This window comes from Calonectris borealis, chromosome 10, assembly GCF_964195595.1.
Source record: "Calonectris borealis chromosome 10, bCalBor7.hap1.2, whole genome shotgun sequence".
NCBI classification, from domain to species: domain Eukaryota; kingdom Metazoa; phylum Chordata; class Aves; order Procellariiformes; family Procellariidae; genus Calonectris; species Calonectris borealis.
Window position 1 is genome coordinate 598,545 of NC_134321.1, and position 16,070 is coordinate 614,614.

The 16,070-nt window shown below is 50.9% G+C and overlaps 1 protein-coding gene across 1 annotated transcript in view; it reads left to right on the forward strand.

The window, feature by feature from the left end:
* The window catches only part of PLXND1 (plexin D1), an 86,906-nt gene that overhangs the window by 57,606 nt on the left and 13,230 nt on the right, over positions 1-16,070 (forward strand). The window contains exons 21-29 of the mRNA XM_075158531.1: positions 582-689; positions 1,389-1,501; positions 2,752-2,859; positions 3,955-4,085; positions 4,508-4,706; positions 10,569-10,715; positions 12,787-12,943; positions 14,005-14,108; positions 15,178-15,241. Of these exons, the coding sequence (XP_075014632.1) occupies positions 582-689; positions 1,389-1,501; positions 2,752-2,859; positions 3,955-4,085; positions 4,508-4,706; positions 10,569-10,715; positions 12,787-12,943; positions 14,005-14,108; positions 15,178-15,241 (1,131 nt within the window). The remainder of the gene's footprint in view (positions 1-581; positions 690-1,388; positions 1,502-2,751; positions 2,860-3,954; positions 4,086-4,507; positions 4,707-10,568; positions 10,716-12,786; positions 12,944-14,004; positions 14,109-15,177; positions 15,242-16,070) is intronic.

The following is a 16,070-nucleotide window of genomic DNA, read 5'->3' on the forward strand; positions in this document are numbered from 1 at the left end:
CTACAGATCTGGAGCAGACACAACAGTTTGCTAACCTCACTGGAAGCTGTGCAACACACCTGTGTCCTCTGGCTAAGGTATCTTCTCATCACATGCCCAGAATGACTGTGCAGCAAGAAACCTGTCAGTTCACAGCAAATGAGCTGTTTCTAATAGGGATTTAATTTATTTTTAATAAAGGTTATAATGCACGCTATTTATTAAATGCACCACCCGTCATTAGAAACATATTTCTGGAGGCATAGGAAGACTGTCAGACATGAACACTGTAATACAGGTGGTAAATGTCTTAAAATCTGTATTCATTAATCAGCTGGAATACATTAATATACAGTTAAGCTGAATATAGACAGCCCAGACCTAAACTGAAGATGACAGTTACAGCATGATCATTATATTCCAGCTGGTTTTACTTATTTACAGATAATCGACAACTGCCTGATCAGATACCAGTCTTGTAGGTGTTAAACCAACACTGAGTTTAGCCTTCTGCACCCGTGTCAGCAGAGGACCGCTCTGATCCCAGCTGCTGCTACTCCTAAGCCCTAGTCCCAAAGGCTTGTTCCCTTCCTCTTTTCCAGCTCTCTTTGTGTTTTGCACAAAGAGCCGCAGAGCGGAGCGCTACTGGCAGAAAACATTACTCCAGATGGAGGAGATGGAGTCGCAGATCCGGGAGGAGATCCGCAAAGGTAAGTCACCGTGCTGGGCACCGAGGAGGAGCCAGGACTAGGAGGGAGATGCTGGAATAGCAGGGTTGAAGTCATTCAACTTCTACTCTGTAGAAGTTTATAGAAATATTTATAGGAGAATTTCTGTCATCGCCTTCGAGCTTCGGCAGGATTTGTGAATGAGGCTCAGTGGCTGGAAGTGTGGCTCTGCCGCTGTCTTGCTGCCTGACTTGGGCAGGCCACTGATCTTCATGGCCACTGGTTTCCCTGTCTCAGGGCTAATGGCCCTTGGCCATGTCAGAGGGTTGCTTGAAGGATGCTAATCTTTAGCGTGCTTTACAATTGGGTGCAACAAAAATTGCAGCACACTCCTGCTAGAGCAATGGGAGAAGCAGTCCAAGTGTCTGCATCTGCTGTCCCCACGGTAGGTGACTCTGCAGCGTAGGCTGAGGTCCTCCTCCTGCAGAACCAGACTGGGGGCTGCTCTCCTGGAGGCAGGGGAAATGTTTTCTCTGTCAGTGCTGCGGGACGTGATGTATAGTGCTGATGGTGAAACCCTGACAGTGATCTGCTCCTCGAGAAACCCTGCTTCAGCCCACTCAAGGGAAAGGCTCGAGGAGGCAGAGATGAGACATGCCATGTTTTTCGGTGCCAGTCTGCTTACTGTTTCAGCTGGTAGAGTATCGGAGCTCTTACCATCTGCGGGTCTCTTTGTGTAAGGTTTTGCGGAACTGCAGACAGACATGACAGACCTGACCAAGGAGTTAAACCGCAGCCAGGGAATCCCGTTCCTGGAGTACAAGCACTTTGTCACTCGGACGTTCTTCCCCAAAGTAAGGCGATACCACGTTTCACGGGCATCTAATCGCTCCCAGTTCCTTCCTAACCACATCAGGGCTCTGCTTTCCCTCTGCTAAAGGGTTATTAGTGTAACAAAATCATTCCACTGTTACATATTTAGTTGTCATGTATTTCAGCCTCAATTATCGTCAAAAGTGGAGCCGCAGCTCCTGGGATGTGAAGTAAGGTCAGGCTTGCTCGCACACGATAGGACCCCAGTGGCAGCACCATCCTGGGCATCGCTCTGGCTCGCCCGTTTGATGCCGTTGGACACCCTCTTCTGAAAGCGCTCTCTCACATGAGCAGAAAGTGCTGGGGACTCCCCCTTCTCCCCAGGGGCTCTAATGTCACCCCACTTTGTTCGGCAGAGGCTGAGGCTGAAAGGTGGCTGAAGGGCTTATCTGCTGTCAGCATTCAGGGAGAGGGGGCTTTTTGTTCCACGCAGTGTGCCACTGAGCATTCCCAGCTGCTCTGCGGGTCCTCAGAGCTCGTTAGATGTCTCTGTCTCTCCCTTTCTCTCCTCGCTGTCAAAGGGTGGGCACATGGTCCTCCCAGTAAGACGCCCCTTGGGCGCCCAGTCCCAGTCTGTCTACCCAAAGTCCTCCTCCAGGGCCGCACCAGACACGCTGGTGCCATAATTCCCGTCACCGGCTGCTCCGCTGTGTCGCTGTGCGCCCTTAACAGCGGCTGTATTTCACCCCTGAGGCAGTTGCATTTCAGTGGTGAGGAGTGAAATGATGATTTATGACTGCAGAGTGTTTCATTAGTAGTTATTACTCAGATTTTTAAGTTATCCAATCTCTATATATCTGCACACTAGAGTCTTTAAGATTCAGACTGCTATATGAATGTTAGAGATTTAAACATTTTTCCCATCTGTTTCAAAAGTTACATATGTTAAAACACCCAGTACTCCTCTATTTTGACTTAGTCTTCTATAATGCTTTCTCTTCTGGGATTTTTCTAGCTGTCAAATTAGTCTATTTGCAGTCTCCCTACCCTAACAGCCTCGTGTCTGCGCAGACATCTGCCTCCCCCCATTCTTGTGGTGTTTGCTCATTCAAGAGGCTCTTGCAAAGTGTTTAAAGGCTTCGTAAACCATACCAATGCATTTCTTCATAACGGGTGGTCTTCAGTGCCGATGACATGTCTCTCTCCATCTTCTTCCCTTGTGGTGCACGGCAAACGAGGAGGTCCCTGGCTGGGTGCAGCCGCCCTCCCCTAACGCTGTGCTTGGTTGCAGTGTTCCTCACTCTACGAGGAGTGCTACATCCTGCCGTCCCAGCAGCTCAGCTCCCAGGTGGGCTCCCAGGTCCAGGAAACTCATCCGCTCCTGGTGGGGGAATGGAAAGTGAGTAACCCACTAACAAAAAAAATGCTCTTGAGTGGTTGCTAACCATACTCGCGTGTGTTGACAATGCCATGCGTTTTCTTGTGGTGCCTGTGGGATGCTTGATCACTCAAAACGATTAACACATACCAGAACTGGATCAGCTTTGGCTGATTGGAGAAGGCAGATGTGTGGATCTGCTCTCACACAAAGGACCTCTGTCCTGAGATCCTCCCCGCCTCTGCTGTGGGCTTTTCTTCCTGGGTGTATCATATTGTGTGTTACTTCAATCCCATATGCAGTTCATCATAAATGAGATTATTCCCAAGCAGGGACTTGGTAAAAGCTGTTGTTGACCCAGAGCTTGGTTTCATGTGGACAAGAAGTAGGAATTGAAGAATCAGAGAGTCGCTTAGGTTGGAAGGGAGATCTGCTTAAAGCAGCTCCAACTAGATGGGGTTGCTGAGGGCCTTGTACAGCTGTTTCCATCTTCAAGGATGGTAATCCTACAGCCTCTCAGGGTGCCGTTCCAGTGTCCGACGACCTTAAAGGTGAAAACTTACTTCCTTGTATTTAATCAGTGTCCCATCTCCAGCTGGTGTCCCTTGCCTGTCATCCTAGCACTGTGCCAGCAGAGAAGAGCCTGGCTCTGTCTTCTCTGCCCTCCCACAGGGCAGCTGAAGACTGCAGTAAGATCTCCCTTGCCACATCTTCTTAAGGCTGACCAAACCCAGCCCTCTTACCTTTCCTTGCATGCCCACTAATTGTTTTGGCAGCCCTCAGCTGCACTTGCTCCGGTTTGCCAACGTCCGTCTCATCGTGGGGGGGGCCCAAAACTGGCCACAGTACTCCAGGTGGCCTCACAAGTGGTGAACAGAAAGGAATGGCCACTGCCACTGCCCCGCTGGCCGAGCTGCTTCTGATACAGCCCCGGACGCAGTCGTGCCCTCGCCAGGAAAGCATGCTGCTGACTTGTGTCAAGCAGAGGGAGTAAGGGGTCTTCAGCTCAGTACCTCCATGTTCAGCAGGGACATCCTTGCAGTCAGGAAGGATAAAAGCTGTAGGAGAACAACAAGCAGGGTTTTTCTCACTCTGCTTTCTAAATTTTTTCTTTAGATCCCTGAAAACTGCAGACCCAATATGGAAGAAGGAATCTCACTGTTCTCCACCTTACTCAACAACAAGCACTTTCTCATCGTGTTTGTCCATGCTCTTGAGCAACAGAAGGACTTTGCTGTTAGAGACAGGTATGAGCGTCAAAACCAAAGACCTGGCAGCTGGAGGAGACTGATTTATTCCTAACCTGTAAGCAATCCAGCCCATGTGTGGAGCCGTGCATTTCAGTTGAAAGTTGAGTTACACTTGCCTCCCACTTTTCTATTAGAAATGGATGGCCATAAACTTCTGTTATCCTGAAGAGCACCAAAAGGTATGAGTTCACTCACTTGTGAGTGTTTGTTTCCCTGAACACTCGGTTTACCAGTTAGAAGGTGCGAGCTGACCCAAGGTTTCTGCAGCTCTGAAAGAGGGTTTGAAGTTTTAACACAATTGAGAAGGCTCATGAAAATTGTCTGAAATACTGCCTTTGTGCTTTGGGGTTTTTTTATGCCAGTTGGCAGTTTAGTCTTGTTGGATTGGTGCTTGAGTTATATGCAATTCTGTGTTTCAGATGTAACCTGGCCTCCTTGCTTACTATTGCGTTGCATGGGAAACTGGAGTATTACACCAGCATCATGAAGGACCTCTTGGTGGATCTAATAGATGCTTCCGCTTCCAAAAATCCCAAGCTGATGCTGAGGAGAACGGAATCCGTGGTGGAGAAGATGCTCACCAACTGGATGTCCATCTGCATGTACAGCTATCTCAGAGTAAGAGAATCAGATCACTGCTGTTGTGGGTGTGAGTTCAGCACCGCGTGCAGCGGTAATGAGGGATGTGTGGGACAGCTGAGGACCTAAATACCTGCCAGCATTGCCACTTGAACGGTCACTAATGGTTGACAAACTCCAGAGTATTGAAAGGTTCAAGTATGGAAAAGCAACCTTAAGTTCAGTTGCTTCTCCACTTCTGCCTGGGGATTTGGTGAGATCAGACTTCACGGCAGGCCTTTCCTAAGGCCAGAGCACGAACTAACGTTTTTCACCATGCCTGAGAAGAGAGCTGTGGGGGAGTTGAAAAAATAACCAGAATAGCTTGAGGTTTTGGAAACCATTCCAGTTATTTGTTGTTTTCTCTGACCAGCTCACGCAGCCGTACTGATGGTCGCCCGCCAGTTCAGCATTGTCTGTCTTGAGCGCGAGAGCCCCGGCTGTCGGGAGGGATGGTGGTGCCGGGGCAGGGGCTGCTCCGTGTTGGTGCCCATTGGTATGTGGGGCTTCTTGCGCGGGAGGCATCCTCGTGGTTCCACACTGGCCAGACAGATTTAGCAGGAGAAGTGGGATGTCTGTCCCAGAAGCCTGACTGTCTTCCGATGGTAACGAAAAGGAATATATTTGGCGTCTCAGAGCACATCAGCAGTCCATCTGTTCAGTGCTTTATCTCCAATGTTTGCCAGTTCTGGTTGGAATTTCCCAGAAGAATTGAGCAATAACTTAATTGATTCCACGGCAGTTAATTGGAGGACACCCCATTATACCCACAGGGGAGAGCCTTGAAAAAGCCTTTGAAAAATCTCTTTTCCCGAAGTGTTTGCTATAGCCACAGAAGCAATGCTGTATTGTCCTCATACATATTGTAATGTCTTCTGATCCCAGCTGATGATCACTTTTTGTCCTAAAGCCTGTGGTTTTGTAGTTCATAATCTTTCATTTTAGCTCAATAATTAGCCAGTATAATGAAAGAAAATTTACAGGAGCAAATGAGGGTGGCTGTGCCGATGCAGCACGACTATCCAGCCTGTAAGAGCAGAAAAGAGTGAATTAGTGAATTTTTTTTTAATCTCCCGTTTTTGTGCCTGTAGTTAAACCATTGGGAAAAAAAAGTGCTGATCTCTCCTTTTGGAGAGTGGAGACCACATGTGAGGCATCTGATCCAACTCCAGTTTGTGCTAAAAATGGACATTGTGCAAAAAGGCTTTCTCAGGGGAAAAAAAAAAGAGGAAAGAAAGTCGAGTCTTATCACGTGGGCCTGAAGACTTGAGCATGTTACATAGCTAATTAATGGCGAGGAGCTCCGGAGTGCCGGCACGCCACCCTTCCCTGGGGCGCTTGGGTTGGAAGGGAGATCTGCAGGCTTGTCCAGGGCCTGTGGCGGGGCCGGTGGCCGTCCTGCGGCTGGGGCAGTGCGGGCGATGCTGGTGCGAGCTGTGAGCTGGCTTTCCTGTGCCGTGCAGCCCTGGCCCGCCCCGCGGAGGGAGGAGGAAGGACAGGGTACGGACAGGAGCGGGTCTGCTCTTTGCAGAGCTGATGGGCCGCCAGCTGAACCTGCATTTCCATCCACCTGTGGATGGGTCCTCAGCAGGGGCTAATGTTGCACGCTGGGTTTACAGTCCCCTCCTTGCTTCATGTGTTCAGCCTGAAGCCACGCAGTGAAGACTACTGCGGCACTTTCTACCGCAGACTGTTTTCCATTTCTGAAAAGCAAACGGTTTCCATACTAGAGTGCAATAAAGAGTTGATCTCCAAGAGAATTTCACATCACATGTGCTCCACAGTGAGGATGGGGGACCTGATCAGAGGAGAAACCATGCTGCCTGCTGAAATACGGAGAAGGAAGAGAACTGATCAGACAAAAGTGTCCAGAGAGGCCCTTTGGCTGTCCCAGGCGGACATGAGCTCAGCTGTGCAAAGGGACAGGGGGTCTCAGTCCAGATCGGCAGAGCCGGGACCTTCCCTGCCGCGCAAATGAGCACGGAGCCACTGCAGTCAGACAGACGGCACCTCCTTACAGGCGGGCTGGTTTCAGCTCAGGGCTGTGATTTAAATACTAGCGATATTCAAACGCCTCCCATGTGCCTTGCGTTCCTCTGGATCAAACTCTGTTGCCTTCAGAGAGGCATTTCTTGGTTAAAAAAAAGGCTGCCCGCCTGCCTGTAGCACTGGTCTGTCAGACGTGTGACGATGGGTCTGGTTTTCATTCCTGAATTATCCCCATTAATCACAACATCTATTCGAAACAGCTGCTGCAAAGGTCCCTGCCGTTGTGCAGTGGAAAAATTCCAAGTGCTTGTATTTTCCCTTGTAAGTCAACGCTACATGCTCAAAACATTTGTTTCGTATTAATGCTCTGCCTAACAGTCCGTCCATTTGTGTTTTGGGGGAAAATGATTTGAAGGAGCTGTCTTCAACTGGGAAGGCGTTGCAGGCCACAGTCACTTGTGGTCTGAACATGTGGAGGGCACCTGAAGGCAATGGAATCACCACGCTGACAGGGGTAGGTTTGGCTCAGTGCGTGCAGGAGGTATGATGAAGAGCTAGCAGGAGGCTTGCTGCTTAGGACTGAATTCAGAGGAAACTTGCAGCATTTGCACAATCGATGCAGACCTATGTTTCTGCAGAACTGGGTGAGAATTGTAGATAAAATGGTCCATGTATATACTTTCTGCTACAGCTTTGGTGGAAAATGCTGGGCAAAAAGCCTTCCCCATGAGATACCATTGTGCCTGGCTCCTAACAGGATCAGGGGACCGGGAGCTAAAGGAAAATTAAGGTCCTGGAATTCAGCTTTTAGGTCTGGGTCCAAGTTTCCTGAAGTTTTGCATGTGGGATGGAGCTGAGGTTTGGTTCTTCACAGAATGCAAATAGATAATAATCCCAAAATTAGCAGACACTTGGGATAAGCAGCTGTTTTCTGTGCTTTTCCCACCCCAGCCTCACCAAGACATTTTGGAAATGGCTGTAACGTGTTCTTGGGAGGACATCTCTAATGACTTGTCGGCCTTGTTAATAGGGCAGCAACATGTGAATCCAGTCTGTGCTCTAAACCCTTTTTTTTTCCCAAGCATATAAAAACCAAGCCCTCCCACACTCATCGTGCGTGAAACAGTTCAAATAATGCCAGCCTGAACTGTGCTTTCCATTACTGCAAAGTTATTTCAGTGCCCTGGGTAGCTTTAAGAGTCCATAACAGTTCAGTCAAAAATGAAAATGAAGTCTCATTAAAATACATTCACAATAGGAGGAAAAAAGGCCCCAGACTGTTTTTTTAAGTATTTTTTTGTCCTGAATCAGCACTGATCTCTTCTAGTTAAACTTCCTTTCTCCCAACTAGCCAAGTCCAAAGACAGTTTTGATTCGTTTCCAGATGAGTTTTCCGAACAATGCTTGAGGTTTCCAAGTTTGCCATTTTATCTCTAGTCCCTGCCTGCCAGCCCTTCTTTCCCTTCTTTGAAATTTGCTGTCTGATTAGCACTTTTGCAGATTTCCATAACATCCCACAGTTCCTGAGCCTGAAAGCCAAAAAGCCAAACAGAAATAGTATCTCGCCTGCGGAGCACTGTCGTTATTTCCCGTGCGGCCAGTCCTGGGGCTGATGTTGCTCATGCATGTTGCAGCAGATCCGAAACACCCGCTCCTCAGCTTCCCAGGCTGCCCCTTCCAGTGCAGTGTTACATGTGCGGGAAGGTGCCACACAGTCAGCCCTGACCCGTGCAGCCTGTGCTGGTTTCAAGCCGTAAGGAGCTCCTGTATCAGCAGACTCGCACTTTTTTTATGTTTTTGGAGGCAGCCGCATAGCCATTGGCAGCGCCCTCACGTCTCTCTGTGGCCAGAGCCACGGCCTGGGACAGAGCTTCCCACGGGGGGGACGGGGCAGGCTCCAAAACCCAGTGATGAATTTAGCCTTGGGTTGGTCCCCGCTGTGTGCTCACGCACATGCGACATAAACAGAGTTCCTGTTCGTAGCAGGGCCATCATCAGGATTTGTCAGCACTTGTGTAGGGTCAGGTTGGCAGTGCTCCACGGTTCACGTCGCTTTATGGGGAAAGCAGGCACTGCACCTGGGGGCGTCTCGGTGTCAGTGTCATCCCCTTGCCTCTTACCTTATACTCCTGCTGTTGTCTCAGAAACTAACGCTTCTGTATGTCTTCTGACACTTTCTCCACTCTGTTCACGAACGTCAACTTCTCTGCACCCCCACGACTTCACGTCTTTCTCTGCTTTCTGGAAGCTGTGCCTTCCTCCATTTCCAGCACCGGCAGCTCTGCTGCTGAGCCCATTTTATGCTGTGTGCTCAGAAGGAGCATTGCAGGAAGTCATTAAACCCCAGCAGAAGGCTCAAGGAGCTTCCCTGTTCATCAAAAAAGTTGCCCTTGGAAAATAAAGCGGGTGCACCATTGCCACAGATGGTGCGTGCCCACCTACAGCCCTGCTGTAGTATCTTATCGTCAACTGCGCTGAATGCAGCCGAATCAAAATTGACATCAAACTAATTGCTTTAGCAATTATAAGGCAATTAGAATAAAAGAATCACCAAGTCTTAATTAAGAAGCAGATTGAACAGAATTTAGCAGCTCCTTGCTGAGAAATATCGAAACCATTTGATATCTGTTGTCTTGAGTAGGATTTCAGATGGCAGGAATGTTTGTGTGGGGTGTGTGTGATGCTCAGAAAGTACATAAATGTGCAATAATTTGCACTTGCCTCGTTGGAAGGAAATTGCCCATGAACATTAGGGAGAATGGGATGTACTCCAGTACTGAAAAGTTTCTTAAGAAAATAGCTTATGTTTTCCTTGCCCATCAGCGTAGCAGACAGAAGTGGATCAGAAATCTGGCATTAAACCATGTAGCTGAACCACATCACAAATAGCGGGTTCCTGTTATGTTTTTTGTTTTCATTGCAGCAGTGTCACAATTCACCTCTCTCCTGTAAGACGAAGTTTGTTGAACGTAAGGAATTAAATGGTGTGTTTGCTTGCTGTTGCATGGGAACAGCTTGTTGACCCTGATCCTTTCTGTTTTGCTGTGATCAGGGCTCTGCTGTGGTATGAGAAGTATGAATGCTAGTTCCAGAGCCACAGGCACACGCAGTGGGCTCACTCCCACGGATTTCAATGGCAAACCAGGCAGTGCAAAGAGGGGTTCAGCTGGTACCTTCATGAGAAAGCTGGGCACTCAAATATCTCTGTTACCTGGATTTTTGTGCACATCAGCCCTATACTTGTCCTGCTGAGTGGAGTACATTGTACAGTATGTGCTCTGTCAGATTATAAGAAACATCTCTGTACTGGAGTATGCCAGATTCTCCCTGAAGTTTGAGTGTAATTTCACATGTAAATCAATGCACATTTGTATTTTGCTGAGCATTGTGCATGCACGTACTCACTCAGCACGGCTACACATATGCCCCTACCTTCTGAGCAGTACCCGAGCACTCTGCCCGTGAGACAGCAAATGCTGGCACAGCCTGTGGTGGCAATCCACAGCCCTGCAGTACTTGCTGTAGAAGCTGGATGGGGTATGTTAGTGCTGACAATCACAGTTCACCTTCCCCGAAAATCGCCTGTGGCTGTTGTCAGCTGTTACGTCCCCTTTCCCATCTGCGCTGTCACATTGCCACAAGTCTGAAAACTTTTGAGCAGCCTCAAAGAGATGCTGGTGAGTGACGGCACTGAGCACCCGCCGGGGTTCGCAGCGCCTGGCGTGGACCCATCCTGCTTCCCGGCACGCAGAGGCACACCAGGGTTTTTGCTTGCCTTCAGTGTCCATGCAGAGTCTGTCCCCACCACACCGCTGGAAGGAGTTACTGCCACCAGGTCCCATTTGCTTACTTGGTCTTCTTTCCTTCCCCCAGGAGACGGTCGGAGAGCCCTTCTTCCTGTTGATATGTGCGATCAAACAGCAGATTAACAAAGGGTCCATCGATGCCATCACGGGGAAAGCCAGGTACACCCTCAACGAGGAGTGGCTCCTGAGGGAGAACATCGAGGCAAAGCCGAGGGTGAGTACCTACACCCCGGGGGTCTGACGGACGCGTACCCTGGCGGGGTGGTTGTCAAGCGGCTGATTTGGAACCCATGCAGGTGCGATAACCATGTAAATTATACATCTGCGCAGGCACCTTGCTGCTGTCTAAGCACATGACTACAGAACAAGGCTCATAATGACTCTTTGTTTTCATGTCCGTCCCTTGATGGATCACTTAAGTACCTCAGATTAGAGGTGGAGGGAGGTAAGAAAATTTGTTCTGCCATATTCAGAGAGTTAAAGCAATAGGTTTACCGTTCCCGGCAAAAGAGCATCTTCATTAGCAGCGGGAAGGTGCTGGCTCCAAACCTGAGTCCCGGGGTGAGGGCTTTGCCCAGGCTGTTACAGGAGTGGTCTTGAAAAGCGATTCTGCAAAATGCCTCCTGTGGGAACAGGGCAGACGAGAGCTGTGCGTGTGAAGAGCTTGGTTCTCTTCAGTGCCTGACACAGAATTCAGCAGACGCCTTTCCAGAGCCTGGGTCAAATCCTGCTTTCAATTACCTGGCATAAATCTGGAGCAGCTTCACTGAAGTCAGTGGGTTACCCCAGATGTGCGTCACCGTAACTCAGAGCAAGTTCAAGCTCCACATCCTCTGCAGATTCCTGTTACCAATTGACCTGTAAATTTACAGCGCAGAATGAGAGGGGTTAGCAGCAGGGTGCAAAGTATTAGCTTTCTCGGCAGAAATGGTAACTTCGTAAGTCTGAGCAGGGGAAGCGCGGCTGCTTCCTAATTTGTTTGCAAGAAGAGAAACAAAAGTGAACAGGGTATGTTGGAGGAAGGAGAGCAATGCAGGGTTAGTGCTAACTCACTGGCAATACCCCACATTGCTGGTAACTGAACCTCTGCTTTAAAAAACACCTGTACAGTATACAATGTGAAAAAACATCTTCATTTAATGCTATGGAAAAAATTGGACTTCGTCTGTGCATTCACATTGTTCACATAGTCAAGGATGCTGATCTGTATCCTGATGCTTAAAAGCAGTGTTTGCAAAAGAACCCCTAGGCTGTGAAAATCCCAGCTGTAAATCTTACATGTACCAGGTGTCTGTTTAAGAGGCAGCTGTGCTTATGCACAAGCAATGCTCCTGGCATCTGCAGCTTCCTGCCCTGGGCTTGCCAGCCAGGCAGTGAGATGGCTTCGGGGTTTCATCCACCACTAAATGAAGACGCAGTGTTGCCCTCAGGTTCAGGCACACCAAGGAGCGGAGGACTCAAGCAGAGGCGGAGCTGAGGCTGTCCCAGAGCAAAGCCCCTGGGCAGGAGGAAGACGCCATACTTGTAGCATTTGGGTCTGCACAGCTTGCGAGAGAAGGAGACACCTGGACTCTGCCCCTCCTCGCTTGACTGGTGTGGCAGCAGCTCCCAAAAGAGGAGAGGGTTTTTTATAGGAAGAGTCACTCTTATTGCCCTGCAGCTTTCTGCTGCAACTGTAGCAGTATCTGGGCATCCCTGAGGTTTGAGCTGGTGTTTTAGGCCTCCTGCAGCCCCTTGCAGCTGCTTGTCCCCCTGTTTAGTACGTTCTGGAGCAGGTTATTGAGTGGCGCTGGTGGTGGACTCCAGGGTTGCAGCAGACCCAGCCTACAGCGTGCTTAAAGCTTGTTTAAACAAAGGAGCTCGGCCCATTGCGTCAGGGAGAGGCTGAGCAATGAGCCTTGGCGGTCCCATTTGTCAACGGTCGGAGCCAAGAAGCTGAGGACATGACTGGTTACGGGGGCTGACCTTTCCTCGCGCTCCCGAGGTGGTCTCTGCGTGCCAGGGCTAAGGCCCATTAGCAAGGCAGCCGTGAAAGGAGGTCACAGTGTTGCTCCCTGTGTCCTCCTGGCTCCGTCAACAAACAGGGGCCTTCAGCCTCCGAGGGCTATAAATCAGTGCCCTTCACTAGTGGTGAAGCCTAGATAACTGCATTTGTTCAGCCTGATTTCCAGCAGCGCGGGGCCCAGAGCACACCAGTGAGAGCTGTGCGGGCGCAGCAGCCTCCGTGCATCCTTGGGAGCCAGCAGAGCTGGGCAGGTCACCCCTAACCCAGCCTCTGCCCGCAGAACCTCAACGTCTCCTTCCAAGGCTGTGGGATGGACTCCCTGAGCGTCAGGGCCATGGACACGGACACACTCAGCCAAGTGAAAGAGAAGATTCTGGAGGCCTTCTGCAAGAACGTCCCCTACTCCCAGTGGCCAAGGGTGGAAGACGTCGACCTCGGTAAGGACCAGATGCATTGGACCAGCCAGTCCTTAAAACCAGATGAAGCATCTGATGTTGCACGGTAGCTCTTGGTGTCTATCAGAGGGCAATGGGTGAAGCAGCCCTGACGAGAGGGCAGACATCAAGGCAGCCTTTTCCTGAGGATGGTCTTCAGGAATGAGTGATGGGACCAGATCCTGGGGGGCAGGAGGGAGCCATGTAACTGGAAAGAAGCTTTAGGAAAGCCCAAGTTGAGCAGAGGGATGCTTGGACTTAAAGCCTATAGTCTTAACCCACTAAAACAGCCCTGAGCCTGCACATGCCTTGTTAATACATGCCTCTCCATAAGCAGCTATAATTGAGTGCATGGACTCCTGTCCTACCATAGATTCAAATCTGTCATTTGTCTACCCAGTGGCCAACTTTTTATGCCAAAATTTAAGAAGGATCCAAGCCCAATGCTGGCAAGAGAAACCCATGCTGTCTGTGGTGCCTCCCGTGCCACGCAGCGGGCCGTGCAGACACACCGTGGCTGGCAGCGGTCGCAAGGCGTGACGTTCAACGTAGTCAGTGCCAGAGGGAGTCTCTGTAGAAGAACACCCTGGGCTGGAGCAATGATGGGGCCCCACTCCTCTCAGCTGGTGCACGTGGCATCTCCCCCGGTCACAGATACATGACCAGCTCTGCCTTGCAGGGAACCGCCACTGACCTTCAGTGGCCACAGGCAGGCCACGCGGCATCTCACCTGCTTGGTGCTCCACACAGCAGGTCCCACATGGCCCTCAGGGGGGAGAGGGGAGAGGGGAGGGGGGAGATGTGCTCCTCCCTGTCTTTCCGAGCAGAGCCTTTGTCACCTCTCCCAACTCCATCCAGGTCTGCTCTAGTCTGGAAATCCCCACTCAGGGGCTAACCCTGGAGGCCATTGCTAAACATCTGCTCTGGTTTCAGAGAGCCCCGGAGGCCTTGGCAGCAGGGCTGCACAGCCCCTGAGCGCTGCGTGGCTGGTCCCTGGAGCCCCAGACCCCGCTGTACGTGCCTCCTTCGGGCTGGTGTCTCACTTCTCCCTTCTCTGTGTTCAGAGTGGTTTGCCACCAGCACCGACAGCTACATCCTCCGGGACCTTGATGACACCTCGGTGGTGGAGGACGGCAGGAAGAAACTCAACACGTTAGCACATTACAAGGTAAACCTAACGGCGCTGCAGGAAAGCTTTGTTTGCTTGGAGCCTGCCTGGCCTCAGGGGTGAGCTGCGGTTCCCCCTCCAAAAGCAGGATTATCAGGAACAAGCAGGGAGGTTGCCATAGCTCCGTGAGAGCTTCCGGGGAATAGACATCTGCCCTGGCGAGAAGCTTGTTAATATTGCAACACACTGAAACTAATTAAACACTCTTCATGCAAAACAAGTTATTACTGACAACAGAAAGAGGAGGAAAAAAAAGCATCTATTCCCAACGGCCACCAGCTTGGCTGATTAGTATCACTCTGCTCTTGATCCGTGCTCCTGCTGAAATCACTGGCACATTTGTCGCTGCCTGCCCTCAGAGCAGGGGCTATGGATGCCATCGAGGAGCAGAGGCCAAAAGTGTGGGGAAATGTGGCAAATCAAATTGTTTTCTTGACTGTTTTTCCTTTTAAAATTAAATGAAACCAGAAATTCTTATATGATTTCCATATTCCCTGGTATGCCTGGGAGCATAATCCGCACTGGTCTGTAACAGTGCATGGAAAATCAAAACCGGAGCTGAGTACTTATTAATATTATTATTTGTGTAACAGCCATGTCGCGGAGCCCCACTGCTGGCACGGTGCCATGCTGCACCGAGAGCTGGAGCTGCAGCACAGAGAAGTGGACCTGCCCTGCAGGTCCAGGCTGCGGCCGCGTTCCTTCTCCCTTTCTGGGCGAAGGCAAAACAGCACCTGCACAGCGTTACACTCTTTCCTCTTTGTATTACCTGGTGTCAACATCCAAAAAATGTATCTTGGATACATTTTGCCCTATTCCCGTCAGATTTGAGAACCTCACTATCTTGCATTTGCATTTAAAAAACCCTTTCCATGTATGGCAGTGCTGTTACTGCCAGTTTCCAAGCCAGGGAGCAGGGGCAGGGCAGGTGCAGAGGATGTTCGTGGCGGAGCCGCGATTGCACCAGCATCCCCCAGCTCCCAGGATCTCCCCAGGGCTATCCTCGGCTCTGTGAGGAGGCACCATTAAGGCCCCCGTCATCGACGTCTGCTCTTTCTTTCCTCCGCAGATCCCTGAAGGGGCGTCACTGGCTATGAGTTTGTCGGACAAGAAGGACACCACGCTGAGCAGAGGTAATGCCTCACCTCTCTTCCCCTGTTGCTGGTGACCAGGCAGAAACACTTCTGTTTTTAGAGGGGTATCTCTGGCCAGGGATGCTGAGAGCCAGCTGCCAGCCCCCTTGCCTGGACGCTGGGGTGTGGTGTTAGCCAGCAGGGCTGGCTCTGGTGTTAACAGCACTCGTAGAGCACCCTTTTGTAGCAGCGTGTTGGGCAGATCTGGGCATCGGTCGGGCCAGCTTTGTGCCTGGGAAGACACTGAGCACGGTCTGGGACTGCCACCGCCGAGCAAGCTGGCCAGCTGGCAGCCCGGGGCACGCTCAGGAAGCCCTCCAGGTCCTGCAAGGTCTCCACTGCTCTCCTGCAAACCCGCTTCGCCCACGCTGTGGCATATGTTTGGGGCAGAGATAGCCGTGGAGCTGCAGGAGACGTACCTCCCTCCTTCTGGCGGGGCTCCCCTTTGCTATGGCTGAGCGACGCGCCTGTGCTCCCCGCGGGGACCAAAGGTCTGAGTCCTGCCATGCAGGCAAGTGGCAGTGCAACCATCCCAGGTGGGACCGATGGCGAGACAGACAGGCGGAGTGGAGACACTTAGCAGCGTAATGAGTGCCATCTGTGTGGTGGCATCGCCTGAACCGCAGCCAGCACCCGGGGGGGAGGAGGGATGCGGGGAGCTGGGAGCAGGGCTTCTGCGGGGCATGGGCAGAGCAGGCACGCTGGCCCGCAGGCAGTGGGGATTGTAACGGCCTCGGCACGAGGACATCCGTGTCAGTGCTGCTGAACAGCCCTGACCGTCACTGCCCATCGTGCACGGCTGCTGCTGGGCTGTGCGCTGCCCCTTCCC